General features: G+C 41.9%; 1 protein-coding gene across 2 annotated transcripts; it reads left to right on the plus strand.

Moving 5' to 3' along the window:
- Window positions 1-561: 561 nt before the first annotated feature.
- LOC123111620 (protein ENHANCED DOWNY MILDEW 2) lies at window positions 562-17,996 on the plus strand. 2 transcript variants are annotated; one of them, XM_044532444.1, is made up of 19 exons: window positions 562-790; window positions 4,336-4,756; window positions 4,837-4,933; window positions 6,408-6,455; window positions 6,544-6,719; window positions 7,786-7,882; window positions 7,970-8,065; window positions 8,826-9,073; window positions 9,153-9,233; window positions 9,313-9,729; window positions 10,293-10,437; window positions 10,530-10,631; window positions 11,134-11,226; window positions 13,205-13,246; window positions 14,019-14,129; window positions 15,587-15,658; window positions 15,739-15,857; window positions 15,979-16,042; window positions 16,137-17,996. In XM_044532444.1, the coding sequence occupies exons 2-19, from the start codon at window positions 4,338-4,340 to the stop codon at window positions 17,808-17,810; spliced, it is 4,101 nt and encodes a 1,366-aa protein (XP_044388379.1). In that variant the 5' UTR covers window positions 562-790; window positions 4,336-4,337; the 3' UTR covers window positions 17,811-17,996. The 2 variants fall into 2 exon arrangements, with proteins under 2 accessions (XP_044388379.1, XP_044388378.1); XM_044532443.1 differs by lacking the exon at window positions 562-790 and adding an exon at window positions 3,979-4,226.
- The last annotated feature ends 132 nt before the right edge of the window (window positions 17,997-18,128 follow it).

The raw sequence follows: 18,128 nt of genomic DNA on the forward strand, positions 1-18,128 counted from the left end.
GCCTCTCGCGGAAGGAAAAAAAGAAAACATGTTTTTTCCATTTCCGAGAGGCACGACCATGCCTTTCACGGAAGGAAAAAAAAGAAAATGCGTTTTTTCCATTTTTGAGAGGTACGACCGTGCCTCTTGCGAAAGGAAAAATAAATAGAAAAGACCTTTTTCTGCACAAATTTTTTGCCGAAAAGCTAAGAAAGACTAGTGGAAAACAGAAACTCCAAAAAAAAACTATCTAAAAAGCTGAAAACACATGCAAAAAATAAAATTAAAATTCAAAGGAAGCGTGTAGAGTCTGACACGTGGCCGACGCGCTTTCAGCCCATCTCAAATGACCCCTGGGGAGCCTCCTGAAACGAACGCTCCTCAATTAGTTAATGTCGGTATAGGTGCCCCCTCTTTTTTAGGGCACGGGGCACCTTTTTTTCTGAATCTGGGCACTTTTCTTTTCTTGTTAGCTTGTTCAGGGTTGAACCCTAGGATTTGCAGTGGGCCTTGCCGACAACCGAAGCCCACGAGGCCGAGCTTCCAGAACCAGGGAGGTACCAGAAGAGGTATCGCCCCCTCACCACTCACCGGCCTCGCGCACGCACAAAGAACCACCAACAGAGTAGCGCACCTGACGAGGGGAAGGGGGAGAGAAAACCCTATGCCCTAGCGGTCGGCGGCGACCTCTTGCACGCGCGAGGAGCAAGAGGGACGAAAAGCCCTAGGCCCTAGCGTCCGGCGGCTACCGGCGAGGCGCGCGCGGAGGCGGGGCGGGCCGTTCTCTTGGCCCCCGTCGCGGCGGCTGCAGGTTCGGTCGCCACTAACTCGCTCACTCACAGAATCTTAGCCCTAGTAGCCTTCTTTGATAAGTAAGAATGTCGAACCCAACGAGGAGCTAAAGGTAGAACAAATATTCCCGCAAGTTATATCGACCACCGATATAACTCTATGCACACTTAACGTTTGCTTTACCTAGAACAAGTATGAAACTATTTTGCAAGAATAAAAATATGAGTACTTTGAGAGAATAAACTACGAATAAAATGCAAGGTAGTAAAGGTGGATAGCTTTTGTCAACGAGAAAGTCATTTGTCCCTAGGCAATCGATAACAAGTACCGGTAATCATTCTTGCAATTTTATATGAGTGAGAGGCATGAGCTAACATACTTTCTCTACTTGGGTCATGTGCACTTATGATTGGAACTCTATCAAGCATCCGCAACTGCTAGAGATCATTAAGGTCGTGAAACCCAACCATATCATTAAGTATCAAGTCCTCTTTACTCCCATACGCCATGACCCACTTATCCGCATTTAGGCTGCTGTCACCCCCGCAACACTGACAATAAGCAAACCATGAACATATTACAACATCCTACAGTGGGGCCCACTCACATTTGCGTGAGAACGGAGGGCACCGTAGGACAACACCATAAATAAAATATACAATCATAGCAACCAAGATCACGATTAACCCATAGGACAAAATAGATCTACTCAAACATCATAGGATAACCATAGATCATTGGGAAATAATATATGGAGTTGAGAACCATGTTTAAGTAGAGATTACAGCAGGGAGAAGGGGTGTTACACTGCTGCATAGAGGGGGAGAGAATTGGTGTTGACGGTAGCAAGATTGTTGATGTAGATCGTCGTCACGATCCTTGTCCCGGCGGCACTCCGGCGGCACTCCGGCGCCACCAGGGGAGAGGGGGACAGAGCCCCCTCCTCCTTCTTCTTATTCCTTGGCCTCCCCCTAGATGGGAGGAGGGTTCCCCCTCTGGTCCATGGCCTCCATGGAGGCGGAGGGGCGGGAGCCCCTCCGAGATTGGATCTCCCTCTCTGTTCTCTTCTGTTTCGCGTTCCCCAGATCTAGCCCTTCACGATGTCTTAAATTCCCGGAGATCCGAAACTCCGATTGCGCTGAAATTTCTACACGTTTTTTTCCGGATATAAGCTTCCTTACGCCCGAAGTATAGCTCCAACCAACGTTCGAGGAGGGCACGATACACCAGGGCGTGCATGGGCCTGATGGCGCGCCCTGGTGGGTTGTGGTGGCCTCGGGCCTCCGTTTACGTTGATTCCACCTCTTAAATTTCAAAAATATTCCAAAGTAATTCTTCATAGTTTTTTATTGCATTTGGATTTCGTTTGATATGGATTTTCTGCGAAACAAAAACATGCAACAAATAGGAACTGACACCAGGCACTCGATAAGTTAGTCCAAATAAGTCATATAAAAAGTTGCCAAAAGTATGTAAAAGTTGAATAATATTGGCATGAAACAATTAAAAATTATAGATACGGCGGAGACGTATCAGACCTCCATGTGAGAAGATTCCCTAGTGGTTTCAAGACCCCCTTGTGGAAAGATCCATCTAGGATTCAAGACCTCTCTCCTTCAAGGATTGGGATGAACTAGCTACCCTTTTGTCACTTACTTGTGCTGGATTTGGATCCTTATATCTCCTCTTTGTGTATGTGGATTTAGTGTGATTGGATCATGTCTACTTGAGTGTTCATCTTGTGTTCTTCTCTTATTTGCTCTCTTTCCCCCTCCAAGTGTGAAAATATCTCCCTCTAGGGTTCCATCCTACATTAGCAAGTCAGAATCGATCTCCTCACATATCGATAAGTGGTTCAGCATCAAACAACCTTCTTGCAACTTATGCGTGAACAACTTCATCTTCATGTGTATCTTACTGGTCAGATCCTTTGACATGCAGATCGACTCCAGTTCGAGCCAAAGGGCTGCTGCAGCTTTCTCCTCCAACACTTCTTGCAAAAAATTGTTAGATAGATGAAGATGAATCAAAGACATAGTCTTACAATCTATGCACTTCTCATCATCGGTCCATGCCTTCAGTTCTTTTCCACCGAAGCCATCTAGCGCCTAGTCCAGATCGGGATGCGCCAACACTGCTCGCATCTTCACTTGCCACAAGGAAAACCTCATGTCGTAGTCCAGCAGCGGAAGATCGAACTTCATCGATGCCGTGTCGTCGAAACCCTAGACAGAAACAAGGCTCTGATGCCACTTGTTAGAGATAAGACGGGCAAAGCAACACGATGAAGAACAAAAACAAGCAGGAGACACGACATTTAACGTCGAAAACCCCTCTAACACGAAGGGAAAAAACCAGGGGGCGCCAGCCAACAAATCTTCACTATATCGGGGGAGGTTATAAGCGCCGGGGATTTACAACTGATCAACTCATCTCGTGCGACAACTTACAACGAATATGTACAACACAGCTGACCTAGGTCAATAGTGATCGCTTTGGCCCAAGCATACCAGTGACGGCCTCGCTCCGCTCGCTCTTCAGAAGTTAGCCTTTATCTTTATACTTGAATTCGGATCATAACATAACACTCGCGGAAGAAAAAAACACGTTTTTTTCCGTTTTGAAGAGGCACGACTATGCCTCTCACGTGAAGCAAATCCGTGCCTCTCGCGGAAGGAAAAAAAGAAAACATGTTTTTTCCATTTCCAAGAGGCACGACCATGCCTTTCACGGAAGGAAAAAAAAGAAAATGCGTTTTTTCCGTTTTTGAGAGGTACGACCGTGCCTCTTGCGAAAGGAAAAATAAATAGAAAACACCTTTTTCTGCACAATTTTTTTTTGCCGAAAAGCTAAGAAAGACTAGTGGAAAACAGAAACCAAAAAAAAAACTATCTAAAAAGCTGAAAACACGTGCGAAAAATAAAATTAAAATTCGAAGGAAGCGTGTAGAGTCTGACACGTGGCCGACACGCTTTCAGCCCATCTCAAATGACCCATGGGGAGGCTCCCGAAACGAGGGCTCCTCAATTAGTTAATGTCGGTATAGGTGCCCCCTCTTTTTTAGGGCACGGGGCACCTTTTTTTTTCTGAATCTGGGCACTTTTCTTTTCTTGTTAGCTTGTTCAGGGTTGAACCCTAGGATTTGCAGTGGGCCTTGCCGACAACCGAAGCCCACGAGGCCGAGCTTCCAGAACCAGGGAGGTACCAGAAGAGGTATCGCCCCCTCACCACTCACCGGCCTCGCGCACGCACAAAGAACCACCAACAGAGTAGCGCACCTGACGAGGGGAAGGGGGAGAGAAAACCCTATGCCCTAGCGGTCGGCGGCGACCTCTTGCACGCGCGAGGAGCAAGAGGGACGAAAAGCCCTAGGCCCTAGCGTCCGGCGGCTACCGGCGAGGCGCGCGCGGAGGCGGGGCGGGCCGTTCTCCTGGCCCCCGTCGCGGCGGCTGCAGGTTCGGTCGCCACTAACTCGCTCACTCGCAGAATCTTAGCCCGAGAGAGGTAGCGGCGTTGCAACCGTACTGACCTTTTCTCCCCCGGATTCTCTCCCCTTTCCGGTAGCCATGGTGATGATGTCCGACGACGACGATGACTCCGAGCCGCAGTTCAGTGTGGTGGCAGATTACTTCTTCGTCGACACGGAGAAGAACCCCATCTGTCTGTCAGCCTTGCCGATTCGGTTCGAGCAAAGCACGGATGAGGCCACTCAATGCAAACGGAACATCTTCTTGCAGGGAGTCGCTGACCCTGGCATCACAGTTTACAAGCATGTGGTTGCCTGGAAGCTGGGGCTTGAAGGCAAACAACCCGTGATCACCGTGCTGTCTGTGGAAGGCAGCTGGATAAATCTCGCCAAGCCCAGGAACAGCTACGAAGAAAAGTTCCGAACAATTTTCATCACAGTGCGGATGCTTCACTTCCTCGGAAGAAAACCTGAGGAGCCCGAGAAGAACTTGTGGAGTCATCTTCGCAAAGTTTTTGAGTAATCCACCCGTGCACTCTCTGCTCTTTGTTCTCAAATGATAAACTCTGATATTTACAGAGCCCTTGCCATATTTTCAGCAAGTTTGACCTTAGACCCTCCAAGGACGATTTCAGGAACCACCGTTCCCTATTGAAGCTGTTTGCGGAGAAAGATCTGAACTTAGCAAAATCACAGGTACAGATTTTCTGCTCCCTCATCTGTGCTCCCTCCGTTTTTGTTTAGTCCGCGTATTAGCTTTGGTCAAAGTCAAGCTTTGTAAACTTTGACAAAGTTTATAAACAAAAATATTAACATATACAATAATAAATGAATACCATTAGATTTATTATTGAATGTACTTTCACATCATATAAATTTGTTATGGTAAATGTTTATATTGTTTTCTATAACCTTGGTCAAATTTTGTGAAATTTGACTTCAGTCAACTCAAATATGCAGAGTAAATAAAAACGGAGAGTACAACTGTGCTTGATAACTGATAAGAATAAGATTGTCCACTATAGACCATAAATGTCCATAGGTTTAAATCCATCAAATCTGAGGGCTTCACTACAGATTAGCCTTTTGGTGTTTGAGCTGCCTTATGTTGCAATACTTCTCCAATTTGAAATAAAGGCTCTGTTCATTTTTCTTTTTGAGTTGAATGCTTCAGTCTTCTTGATCATTACTACTCCCTCCGTTTCTAATTATAAGATGTTTTAGATATTGCAATATGGACTACATACGGATTAATGAGTGAATATACACACTAAAATGCTTGTAGATGCATACAAATCTGAGAAAATGGAGAAAAGCTAAAACATCTACTCCCTCCGTCCCATAATGTAAGACGTTTTTTGACACTACAATAGAGTCAAAAAACGTCTTACATTATAGGACGGAGGGAGTAATATTTAGGAACGGAGGGAGTAGTTCTCTTTTTGAACTCATGAGCCTGTTTAGCCACCTGTTTCCTTTCAATTTGTTATATTGCCTCAGGAATTCCTTTATGTAAAAACCAGTTTTGTTTTATTTTGATTAGCAATTAAGCATACCAGTTGGGTCATAGATATGTGAATGGAGTGGTATGAGTGAATGGTAGTGATCTTTCTGTCCGTTCTGGGAAAAAAGGGGAACAGAGTGCAAATCTGGAACAGAAATGGATTATTTGTGGTACGGAGCAGTGTTTTTCGGCAGGACTCGGAACTAAAATTTTGGTAACCGTAAATGCAGAAATTTCTGTATGTGTAGCCCACTTCGATAGCTCATAGAGATTTGGCCCAACATACTATGGCCAGGTTGTTGATTCGGCTATAGGTTGTAGCTGCTGCTTCATGCTTAGTTTTTTTTTCTTTGGCATGGTTCATGGGGGGTTTTGTGTTCCAGGAGACATGCACCTTTGTATCTATGTCCGCATCATACTCGCCTGTATTCATTTCTGTGCTTCTTCCGTATTTGCTTCTGCTTCTGCTAAAAAAGTACGGACACAGATGTGATAGCGGTCAATTCCATCAGTTTCTGCTTCATTTTCATACGTAGTCCTAGCTGTATTCCTTGTCAACTCTAAATAACTTTACTGATTGTAATAACTCTTGGCTGGCTCTAATAAACAAAATAGAACTCCTGAGTGCCGCGATTCTTATATCTCTTATGATGAATGTTATCACAGGTTTTGCGAGCATTTATTGAAGAAGGATCTAAGAAGAAAACAAGCGAGGTATGTGTGGGATTATGAATTTTCTCAATTTTTTTGGCAGGAAACTGATCATGAAGTTAACCATTTTTCTTATTATCATTTCAACTAGGTTGAGTCAGACAATATTGAAATGAAGCAGTCATTTATTGCCTCCGATGAGGAGATAGAGGATATGGTTTCTGATGGAAATTCTGAATCTGATGGAAATTCTGAATCTGATGAAGAGGAGGATGATCTGTTTGATTTTACTTGTGCCATATGTGACAACGGAGGAGACTTGTTAGGGTAGGTGCAAATCTTCTATAGGATGAGTTGGTGACCTAAAATTCCCTATCCATAGTCAGCTTGAAGTTTAATTAGTATTTAGTTGCTCATGTCTTCAGTTGAACTTACACGAGCAAGATATTTGGCTGCATGTATTAGCCCATTAGCTCTTAGATTTATGAATATTTGGTTGTATCATGCCCAGGAACTGAAATGGGCTGGAATGACTATCTCTGATAGCTAAAATTGTAAAAGTTCAACTATGTAGATGAACAGGATTTGGTGCTATCACAATAATTGATTTATTAAGTGGTACACACAGTGAAAGTAACCATGACAAATACCCATGGTTAGAATTTTTAGCTATAGCAAGTTAGCAACTAAGTATTTATTTTAGTAATAACCTAACAAAGACTAATTAATACCCGTGGTTAGAATCCTGAGGGCACATTGCAAGATAATTTACTAATTACCATGCCAGCTTAACTTTTGCTGATATAAGTTAAGTATAAGATTTGATTGCACAACAAGTTCCTATTTTATAATTAATTTTGTATATTTATTTAGAGACAAAAGTGTCAAACATTACATCGGCGGTTGTGACATTTGAGCCATGACCAAGGAGTTGTGTTAAGACTATTAGGCAACAAGGCTATAGCCTCCTTTTTCCTTCTAAATAGTTTTCGGTTGTGGAGCTGCTGGACTGTAGGCCATGGACTTAACTGGTTACTTTTTATAAGCCATCACCTCCAATAAGTTGTAAGCTTCTTTAAAGATAAAACTACATTCCCTTGTTAAATGGTGGACACATAGCTCATCCAGATGCTAGGCGACACCATCACACCTCGCCTGCATGTAGTGTGTGCCCATGATGTTTATATCAAATCCAGGTCATAAGCATAGCATGTGTGCCACTATGTTTCCCCTTCTTAAGACTGTAACCTTTGCCCAATTACATTTTCAGTTATTGTTTCTTCTCATTTCATCACTGTCGTGTAAAAGTTTCTATGGTCATCTGTGAGTATTCATTTTGTGCCAATATTCTAATACTTCTCTGTATTCTGTTTGCTGTATTATTCTATTATAGGTGTGATGGCCCATGTATGAGGTCCTTCCATGCCAAAATAGGAACCGGCGAGGACTCCTATTGTGATACCCTTGGGTTCACTGAGGCAGAAGTTGAGGTAGCTTTTGAAATTCTGAGTGGTAAAGATAGCATGAAATTCAAACTTCTGTTTTTTTATTGAGTTTTCTCTTTCAATATGTTTTAGGCAATGAAAACTTTCCTGTGCAAGAACTGTGAGTATAAGCAACACCAGTGTTTTATTTGTGGAGTATTAGAGCCTTCGGATGGACCAACTGCTAAGGTACATTGTCATTGTTTTAGCTTTTTCACTCTGGTTTCATTGTTCATTAACAATAAAGTGATTTTCGGTGCTGATCGGCAACGCTTAATTACTTATTATGCATTAATCGTGCTGTTACTTGGCTTAAAAGCTGCAATCGTTATTTGCAGTTTTAGGCTTTCAACCACTATACAGCCAGCATTACCTAGGAATACAGAACTAGAAGTAGTACTATGAAAGAGCATCTAGTTGACATTTCATAAAGTAGACATTCTGAATGTTATGAAATAGTTTTGTTCTAGCAGTTATGTAGTAGGGGCATTTAATACCATTTTATCTGTAAATTTTGGCTATTGCAATAAGCCAATAACTAACGATTAGGTATTTAAATTGTTACTATGACCGTATTTCAGCGCTATGAATGGAGTAATTGCATTGTTCTAGCTGTTAGAAAGTGCATCTACTCCCTCCGTCCGGATTTATTAGGCCCCCTCTTATTTTAGGTTAAAGTTTGACCTATAAATTTAACTAACAAAATGTAAACTATATCGTCACAATTTTTTTTTGTCGGAAAGCTCTTTCAAATACAAATCCAACAGTATAATTTTTTATAGCATTATACTTTATATTTTAGTAGTCTATAGATGGTCAAAGTCTAGCCCAAAATACAAAGGGGCCCAATAAACCCGGACGGAGGTAGTACTTAAGTATCAATGTGAATCATATTTTATTCAGTGCTTTATAGTTATGTAGTTTTGCTAATTATGATATCATTCTTTAGGTGTTTCTTTGTAACAATGCTACATGTGGGTACTTTTACCACCCCAAATGTGTTGCAAGAAAACTTCATCCTAACAACAAGATTGAAGCCTTAGAAAAAGAGAACAAGATAATAGGTGGATCTTCATTTACGTGCCCCATTCATTGGTGTTTTCACTGTAAAGGCTTGGAGGATAGATCACAAGAACAATTGCAGTTTGCTGTTTGCAGACGCTGTCCAAAGTCATATCATAGAAAATGTTTGCCGAGGTGCTGCTGCCATTCTCTTTTTAAATTTCTTAATCCATATATGGTCTCTTCTGTTCTTATCATACTCGAGATATTTCAGAGAAATACCCTTTGAAGATAGCGACGAGGACATTGTTACACGAGCCTGGGACCTTTCAAAAAGAATTTTGATCTATTGCTTGTATGTAGTAACTTCTTCACTTATATTTGTTAAATGCTGTCTACATTGTTCATATACTGACTTGTCATAAACTGTTCAGGGACCATGAGATAGATAGTGACATTGAGACACCTGTCAGAAATCATATAAAGTTTCCGGGTATTCCAAAAATTGTAAAACCAGCAGATTACCTAAAGAGAAAAAACAAGGTGTTGATTAACAGGAGAAAGAGAGATTTTGATGAATCATTTCTTGAACAACCTTCAAATAAAGCTGCAAAGGTGCCAGTCAAGGTTCGGGTGCAAGAAGATGAACACGCCAGAAAATTTGCTGTGAAGAGTTCATCAGAGCAATTTGTTGACAAGCCTGAGAAGAAAAAACTAAAGGTCAAAGGTACTTCTGCAAGCAGTTCAAGACCTGCAAATGAGCAGGAAAAATACTTGGCGACTTCACCATCTACTATGGGGAACTTGCCCCAGAGTTCATTTCCTAGGGTGGACAGTGAAACAGAGAAGAGGTTAGTCACTTGATATAATTATTTGAGGACTCCAGTCACTACACACACATACATGTCCATGTGCTAATTGTACTACGTACTAAGTGTATGCTTGGTTTGTGTCCAAAATGTGCCCTACATATTTTTTGTCAATGACCAAAAAGATGGCCTTTGTTTTGCATGGTTGGAATTTTCTGGCGTGCCCACTTCTACTTTCGTGCAGTTTCTTTTGGTAATATTGGCCAAGCCATAGGCAAGAAAAACCTTGGCCAAAGTTTTTGGCTAGCCAAATCTTTGGTAAGGTAAACTTGGGCTCATGCAAAACACTAAGGAAACTTACCAGAATGCCTGACTCTAAAACCAAACATACACGGAAATGTAGTTCTCCTGGACCCGACCAGGGCCTAAAAGCTTGTTTATCTTGCTACAGTTTTCTTCTTGCGTCCTGTGTTTAGCCTTTTTCGTTCAGTTTTATTGACACGGACGTGCAAAGTATAAGTTGATCAAACATTATTTACATTTTAGACTTTAGAGTCCTCATGGAGTCATGGTACTACCTGATATGTTCTCAATCTTACTTGCAGGGTAATTGCTTTGGTAGAGAAAGAAGGCTCTTCCTTGACACTAAAAGATATATCAAGCAGGTGCCTTGTGCCATCCACTCATGTATACGCTGGCAGGCAAACTGATAAGATTGTTGCGACGGGCAAGCTTGAGCGTTCTGTTCAGGTCCATTCACTGTTCAGTATTTCCAGCAGGAAATGCAACTTTTCATACTAGTTATTATTTGTTCAGCATTTTCTGAATGATGTGCTTTTTAGGCTGTAGGAGCAGCTCTAAAAGCGCTGGGTAATGGAGGTAATGTTAATGAGGCGAAAGCAGTATGTGAACCTCAAGTTTTGAAGCAGCTAACAAAGTGGCATGTATGTATATTCTAATCATATATTCATCTTTTCGTATACTGTTGTTTTTGTAGAAACTTGCATAAATATATCATTCCTATGAGATTTATGGCACGCTCTTTCCGTGCGCGAAGAAGATTCACTGTCAGTATACTTTGATAATTATGATGTATCTATTCATAATTATGCTTCAAGTGGTACTTTGATAGTTTTTGTTAATGCCGTTATAATATTGTTTTGGTGTTATCCTCTGAAGTCAGTATACTTTGTTTTAGTCCCCTCAGTTCCAACACTTGAGTTAACCCATTATTGGTTATAGTAAAAAGATGTCAATCTTCTCATGATCTATAAAAGTCGCAATGGCACTTTTACCCTGTCTTCATAGTGTTTCTCCTGAAATTGTTGTTGGCGGGAATGAGCCATTTATTTCCTGAGCGTACTGTGATGTTGGGTGGAACAATTTGCCTTGCAATGTTATGGTGGTCAATCGATTTCTAACTTTAGATTGTTTTTCTCGTTCCAGACTAGGCTCAGAGTATATATTTCACCTTTCATTTATGGGTCACGCTACAGTTCTTTTGGTCGACATTTCACAAAGGTGGATAAGCTTGTTGAGGTATGTTCTTATCCAGAAATTATGTTGACACAGCATGAAACATTAACGAGTTGTATATAAAGCCTTAGGGCAAGGTTGTCAGATTCGCGATTCTATTGTATGATTCTACGACTTTACAATCCAACCTAACCACTCTGATTCTACGATCTTGGTTAGTAGAATCTATGTCTTTACGATTCTGATAGTTAAGATTCTGCGATTTGCGATCCTACCATTGGCACTGTTCAAAAAGCGCGCCTAATCAAGAGCATATGCGCGCCTATGCGCAAGGCGCTGGCTCAACGCCTCGCTTTGCCCATATGCACCAGGGAAAGCGCTAGCCGCTAGGCACTGCTATAGTGATGCTGCTGCCGCCCTAGGAAAAGTCAGTATCACTGTTGTAGTGTTGCTGCTCCTGTTGATACTGCAGATATAGCTTTTACTATTGATATAGTGTTGCTGTTGATGCTCTAGATGTAACTAGTACTACTGCTATAGTGCTATTTTGGTACTGTCGAAGTCCTGTTTTGCTACTGTTGTGTGAAGTTTTGTGCTCTACTAGCTGTTGTTACTGCCTCTACGATAGTGCTAAACTGCTAAATGCTTCTGCTCTTTGCTTGCCGTTCTAGTTTACATTCTAGCACTATTTTAGATAGCAAAGTGCTCTGCGTTGCCCGTATCTGTACAATTATGTATGAAACGCCTAATTGCGCCTAATCACGCCTAAGCTAGAAATGCGCAAGTAGGTGGCCAAACGCATAATTAACGCCTAGCGCTTTTTTGAACTTTGACCATTGGAGCTCCGATCCGATTCTGAAAAATCACGGTTCTGACAACCTTGCTTAGGGGCTGTTTGTTTCTAGGCCTGGCAATGCCACACTTTGCCACACATTTCTTCTCAAACTATCCCAAGGTTAGTTCAGTAAAATTGGAGCCACAAGTAGTTGGCAAGCCTTAGGGAATCTTGCCACACTAAGTGTATATGATGTGGGGCCCTGGTGTGGCAAAAAGCATCTTACCTAAGGTATGGCCTGAACAAAACACACCTAAATTAGTTAAACTTGCCTCATCTTTGGCAAAGTTAGTCTCAAACCAAACAACTTTAAATATCTTTAGAGGGACGAGGAAGTTTCTAGTTTCCACTGTTAGAAAGATATTTGTATTTGTACTAGGTCCCACGTATTTCCTTCTGTATTTTCAGATTCCTAGTTTATACATAGATTAAGTTGCTATTCCTCTTAACATGGTATCTTAGATCGTTCCACCCCCCCCCCCTCCCCTCAACCACGTGCCAGCAACTCACACTCCCCCTCCCCGTACGCATTGATCTTTTCCCCTATCACACGCTAAAATTTATGTCGAAGACCAAGCTCGAATTTAATTTTCATTTTGTGGTGCCTGCTGGAAACTGATGTTATGGTCTGTTTTTTTAATCTTGGCTTACTTTGTGGTATTTCTGCCCACTTGTCAACTTTGGTTGACAATAATATCCTCTCTTGAAATTCTTACTTGAATGCACTTCACTGAGAAACTCTTTCTGCCAATTTTTTTTGCCTATAGACCAGGGATCAAGAAACCAGCATCAGGAACTGTTTTTTCACCCTCTTTGGTTTTAGAACAAAAAAGGGCTAGCTCCATGGTCTAATTGTCACCTTTTGATCTCCCCTTTATATTGGAACAGACATATTTCTTGTGCATGATCCAAATATTTCTCTTGTGAGTTAGAACCAGAAAAGGTTGGCCAGCTGGAAATCACCTTGGGAAATTTCCGGCCAAGAGCTTATTAAAGGATCATGAATATTTTTGGAAAGGAAATCATATAATCTGACTGATTGCTCCCATTCATTGCCTGCTGAGTGCTTCAAACTACCTATTTGTTTGTTATTTCTCTTTTTTTACCTGATGTTTGTTATTTCTCTCTATTGAATATTTTACCTATAATTCTATACAATTACACCTCATTAGCAGATTGTTGACAAACTTCATTGATATGGCACAGATTGTTGATAAACTTCATTGGTATGTGGAACCTGGTGACACGGTATATTCTCTCTCTAGTACATGAGGCACATACTTGTGTCATTGATTATGTCCTCTATTGAAGCATTGTTCTAGTTATTTTAAAAAGGTTAAATATGTGTAACCCGCCATTGCATATGCTATCTCTGCTGAGTGCTCACTAATGAACGATAATCAGAATGATGTTTTACAGCATGTTACATACTGTGGGTCTGCTCAGTGCTCACTAATGAATGATAATGAAAACGATGTTTTACAACATGTTACATACTATGGGTCTCTGCTCAGTGCTCACTGATGACGGTAAAGAAAATTTATGATAATGTTTGCTGTGATAACCAATCTCAATAAATAGTACAAACAAGAGCTTAACTACCTGTAGTACAATCGATGTTTTGTACTCCCTCTGTCCGGAAATACTTGTCGGAGAAATGGATGTATCTAGACATATTTTAGTTGTAGATACATCCATTTTTATGTATTACTCCGGCAAGTATTTTCGGATGGAGGGAGTACTAAGTTACAGCCTATTGTTGAGCTGTATGAAGTGCCCATTTTTTTTAATCGTGGCAGGTTATTTTAGTTTAGTTTTTAGGAGGGCTTCTGTTTTATCTGTCTTTGTTTAGCTTTGGATTATGTGGATCTATTGCGTATTAATACGATTTTACCAGTAGGGATCTCCCGTACTGTCCTTGTAAAATGCTATTTTCATTTTATCATAGCCGCCACACAGTATCACTGATTCATTGTATTTGCATCATGCCTTGATATCTTGAATTCTGTTGAATTTGAAGATAGTGGATTTCTGCTGTGGCGCAAATGATTTCAGTCGATTGATGAAAGAAAAACTTGATGAAGTTGACAAGAAGTGTCATTTCAAGAATTATGATCTTATCCAACCACAGGTAAACTACCGAGTCCTTTTGAGTTGATACCGCAGTCATTGTTTATCTTGTTTAATTTTCTTCGGGAACATAAAATCCTTGTTTTATTTATCCTCTGGTACTTTGTTGCTTTGTTCCCGATAATTGGATTAAAATTAGACAACTAGTCTTTGTTTAATCTATGATTGGCAAATCGTAACCTGGGCCAGTGGCCCACTTGACTAGAAGGGGTACTGCACGACTGGGTGACTAGTCGACGATTTGCGGTGGCTAATTGAATCTGCCTAGTAGTGCGACTTAAGCCCACTGCCAGTTTTTGAGATATATAGACTTATGTGTTGAGAGGCAGTTTGAGGCCACTACACCACGCGCTGCCAGGCGAAGAGAGGGATGAGCATCACACTAACCACACAGCCGTGTCATGGCCACTGGTTATCGCCCCAGCTCGTTGGAACTGTCAGCCCATCTCCGCCTTCGGCCTTTGCAGGTGACTCCTCTGTTCTTTCCTTTCATCTCCTCTTCCATCTTCTGTCATGCTCTGTTCTGTAGGCTATGCTTTGGTCTGCTGCTTTGTTAGCTAGTGTAGTACCTGCTTTCATTCCTAATGCGTGTACTAGCATTGTACCACTGATTTCTTTTAGAGTTAGACTGTTTGTTGATGTTTACAACACTACTACTGGTTTTAGCGTGTGACATACTTGGATAATTAGATCTACAGATGTTGTACACTAGCAAATATTCCTGTGCTTCTTTGGTTCTACCAACTAGCAAGTATCAACTAATGCAATACTATGTAACATTGGTTTCTGCAGGTCCCGTGGCTCAGCTACACGGAGGTGATGCAATTGCAGCCATAGCCGCTGGCTCAGACCCATGGATCCCGCACAGTATCAAGTTATTTTGGTGCAGTAATTGTATATAGTCTAGTATTTGTAGCTGGTGGTAGGACTATTCACGACTAACCTTAACTAGTACTCCCTCCGTAAACAAATATAAGACGTTCTAACTTTTTTCTGATTCAGATGTGTATAGACGCATTTTAGTGTATTTGTTCACTCATTTCAGTCCGTATGTAGTCCATACTGAAATATCTAAAACGTCTTATACTCCCCCCGTTCCTAAATATAAGTCTTTGTAGAGATTTCAATATGAACTACATACGGATGTATATAGACATACTTTAGAGTGTGGATTCACTCATTTTGCTCCGTATGTAGTTCATATTGGAATCTCTAGAAAGACTTATATTTAGGAATGGAGGGAGTATTTGTTAACTGAGGGAGTAGCAACTAGTCGGTACTCCAATAGGCAAAGATTTAACGACTTGTAAACCTTCCCATCAAATAGAGCCCCTGAAGCAAATGCATCAGGGCTTACCTATTGTGATCTGTTTATTCGATGGCCCGAAAGTGCCCTTACTGGAGTTCCATTTGCTTTCCCACTTTCATGCTTACTCTCAATATTTATGCCCTTCCCAGAATAGCTTTTGCTTTGAAAGGAGGGATTGGATGACTGTGCAGCGAGACGAACTGCCTGGCGGAAGCCAACTGGTATACTTTATGCGATGCAGATACTAGTGCTATACAAAATAATTCCTACTGCTGGTTAACATCTATTAATACTTGATTAGATAATGGGGCTTAATCCTCCTTTTGGAGTCAAAGCAGCTCTGGCGAACAAATTTATCGACAAAGCATCGTCTTTTAAGCCCAAGCTTGTTATACTAATTGTCCCAAAAGAAACTAAAAGGTAACCGCCATATTCCTTTCAGTTAACCTTTGTGTTGAATTGTTAAGACTGTTATTGACATCTCTTTTTCAAACTTTCTTTGGACTCTGTTCATGCTCTTCTCATTTTCTGGTATTGCCAGGTTAGATCAAAAGAAGATTCCTTATGATTTGGTTTGGGAGGATAGTAACTGTCTTGCTGGGAAGGTAAAGGGCTTATGAACTTCAATAAACCTTATTGACCTTTGAGCGTAGTTTATTCCCTTGTTGTTTTGCCTAATATATTTCTTTGAATTTGCAGTCGTTTTATTTGCCTGGTTCTCTCGATGTGAATGACAAAATAGTTCAAGGGTGGAATGCATCTGCACCACCCCTCTATTTGTGGAGTCGTTCTGATTGGACAGAAAAGCATAAGGAAGTAGCCAAGGCGCATAATCACACAAGTGTGGGAAAAACCACTCGCCGTGTTGAACAGGGTAATCTGTCAGATGATGGCCCTGCGAAGAAAGAAGCTGAATCTTATGATGTGCATAATTCAAGATCAGGGAAAGAAAAGGGGAATATAGGAAATACATCATGCCACCCAAGAGAGGTCAATCTATCGGATAATGTACCTGCACGGAGAAAAGCTGAACCTAAGAGTCAACAAAATGCTAGATCAGGAAAAGCTAAAGAGACTAGAGAGAAGGCTACATGTGATTTCAGAGAGGATAGTCCATCAGGAAAAGCAGAAGAGAAAAGGCATAAGGCGGCATGCTCTGTCAGAGAGGTTAGCCCATCAGATGACCACCTTGTGAAGAAACAAGATGGACCTGGAGAAGAGAAAGCAGCCAGAAAGGCAAACTTCACGGTGAAGAAGCAAGCTAGGCCTAGAGAAGATGAAGAAGCTAATCTGTCAGGTAGCCGCCCCCTGAAGAAACAAGCTGAAGCTACCTCTCACCAAATTGCCCGACCAGGGAAACAGAATAGCAGGGATGGAAGCAAGAGCTCTGATGACAGGAGCAGGAAAAGGATCCCTGACGAGGCAGACAGCCTCCCTCCAGAAAAGCAAGTGGAAGTTGCCTATGAGGAGACAAGGGCTATTCCAAGTAAAAGGAGTATGCACCAAGGACAGAGCAATGGAACTAATGCTCGTTTAAAGGAATCGAAAGGGAGTTCAGACATGAGTATGTCACCATCCCTTGAAAACAGCACTGCTCGTCACAGATCCAGAAGCAATTCCCCTTTTATACCAACTGAACAACCCTCTGGTTATACGACAGCGCACCGCGATAGTAATATGAAGTATCATGTGAAAGAACCTCGCGTGTCTACATTCAACAGCGCTACTACTTATCAGGGAAGTTATTTGGCAAACAGTGATGGGCGCAAGGATGCAATTGGAGAGAGGAATGACCCCACTGTTTACACGGGTGCTGATGATAGGTCAAGTGCGTACAACTCCAGCATTGAAGAGATGACCAAAAGGTATGCTCCTGGCCGAGCTGGGGATGTGTACAGTCCGCAAGGTCAGGGAAACGGTGGCAGCTTCTCCAGGAGGCAGGATGATCACCTTCAGACCAGTCTTTACTCCCTTGGTTCTTCAGGTGCTAGATATGACCAGATTGGTTCTTCAGGTGCTAGATATGACCAGATTGTTTCTTCAGGTGCAAGATATGACCCGCGATCTTTAACTTCGCCGTCTTATGGGCTGTTGAGTACAACTCCACGGAGCTCAGTCATAGACAAGTACAGTCCAGGGTTCTCGGGTTCAAGTGGATCTGGACCGTCAGTCATGGACAGCTATGCTCCTGGTTACTTGGGCGCAAATGCACCAGGAAGAAGCTTGGTAATGGACAGATATGCTCTACCCCTCGATGAAACAAACTACGCAATGCGAGGTGTTCATGATGTCCCTGGATATGGAAGGGACATGCCTCCACAGTACCCCTACAGAGGGCCAGATCCTTCTGGCAGAGGGCCGCCTCATATTTGATTACTGAAGCTTCTTCAAGTTACCCTAGCCATGCAGTTTTTTCTTCTTTCTGACTCGACCTGTTCAAAGTGACTTCTGTAATTAGGTTGTCACGGATGAATAGGTATGCAGATGATGACTCGTTGTTTAGTCCTTGCCAATGCTGTGATACCTGTTATGTGAAAATCTCGACCATGCTTTTCTAAATTTTTTGCACCATGTTTCATGGAAAAAGCTTCCAATCAACCGGCCGATCTTTCTCGCTGCATCTGCGGCTCACACGGCCGTTAGATCGTGACCCATTTGGTCCACTGGATTCGTGAGGGCGCGCGACTCGCA

This window comes from Triticum aestivum, chromosome 5B (assembly GCF_018294505.1).
Source record: "Triticum aestivum cultivar Chinese Spring chromosome 5B, IWGSC CS RefSeq v2.1, whole genome shotgun sequence".
In the NCBI taxonomy this organism is placed as follows: Eukaryota; Viridiplantae; Streptophyta; class Magnoliopsida; order Poales; family Poaceae; genus Triticum; species Triticum aestivum.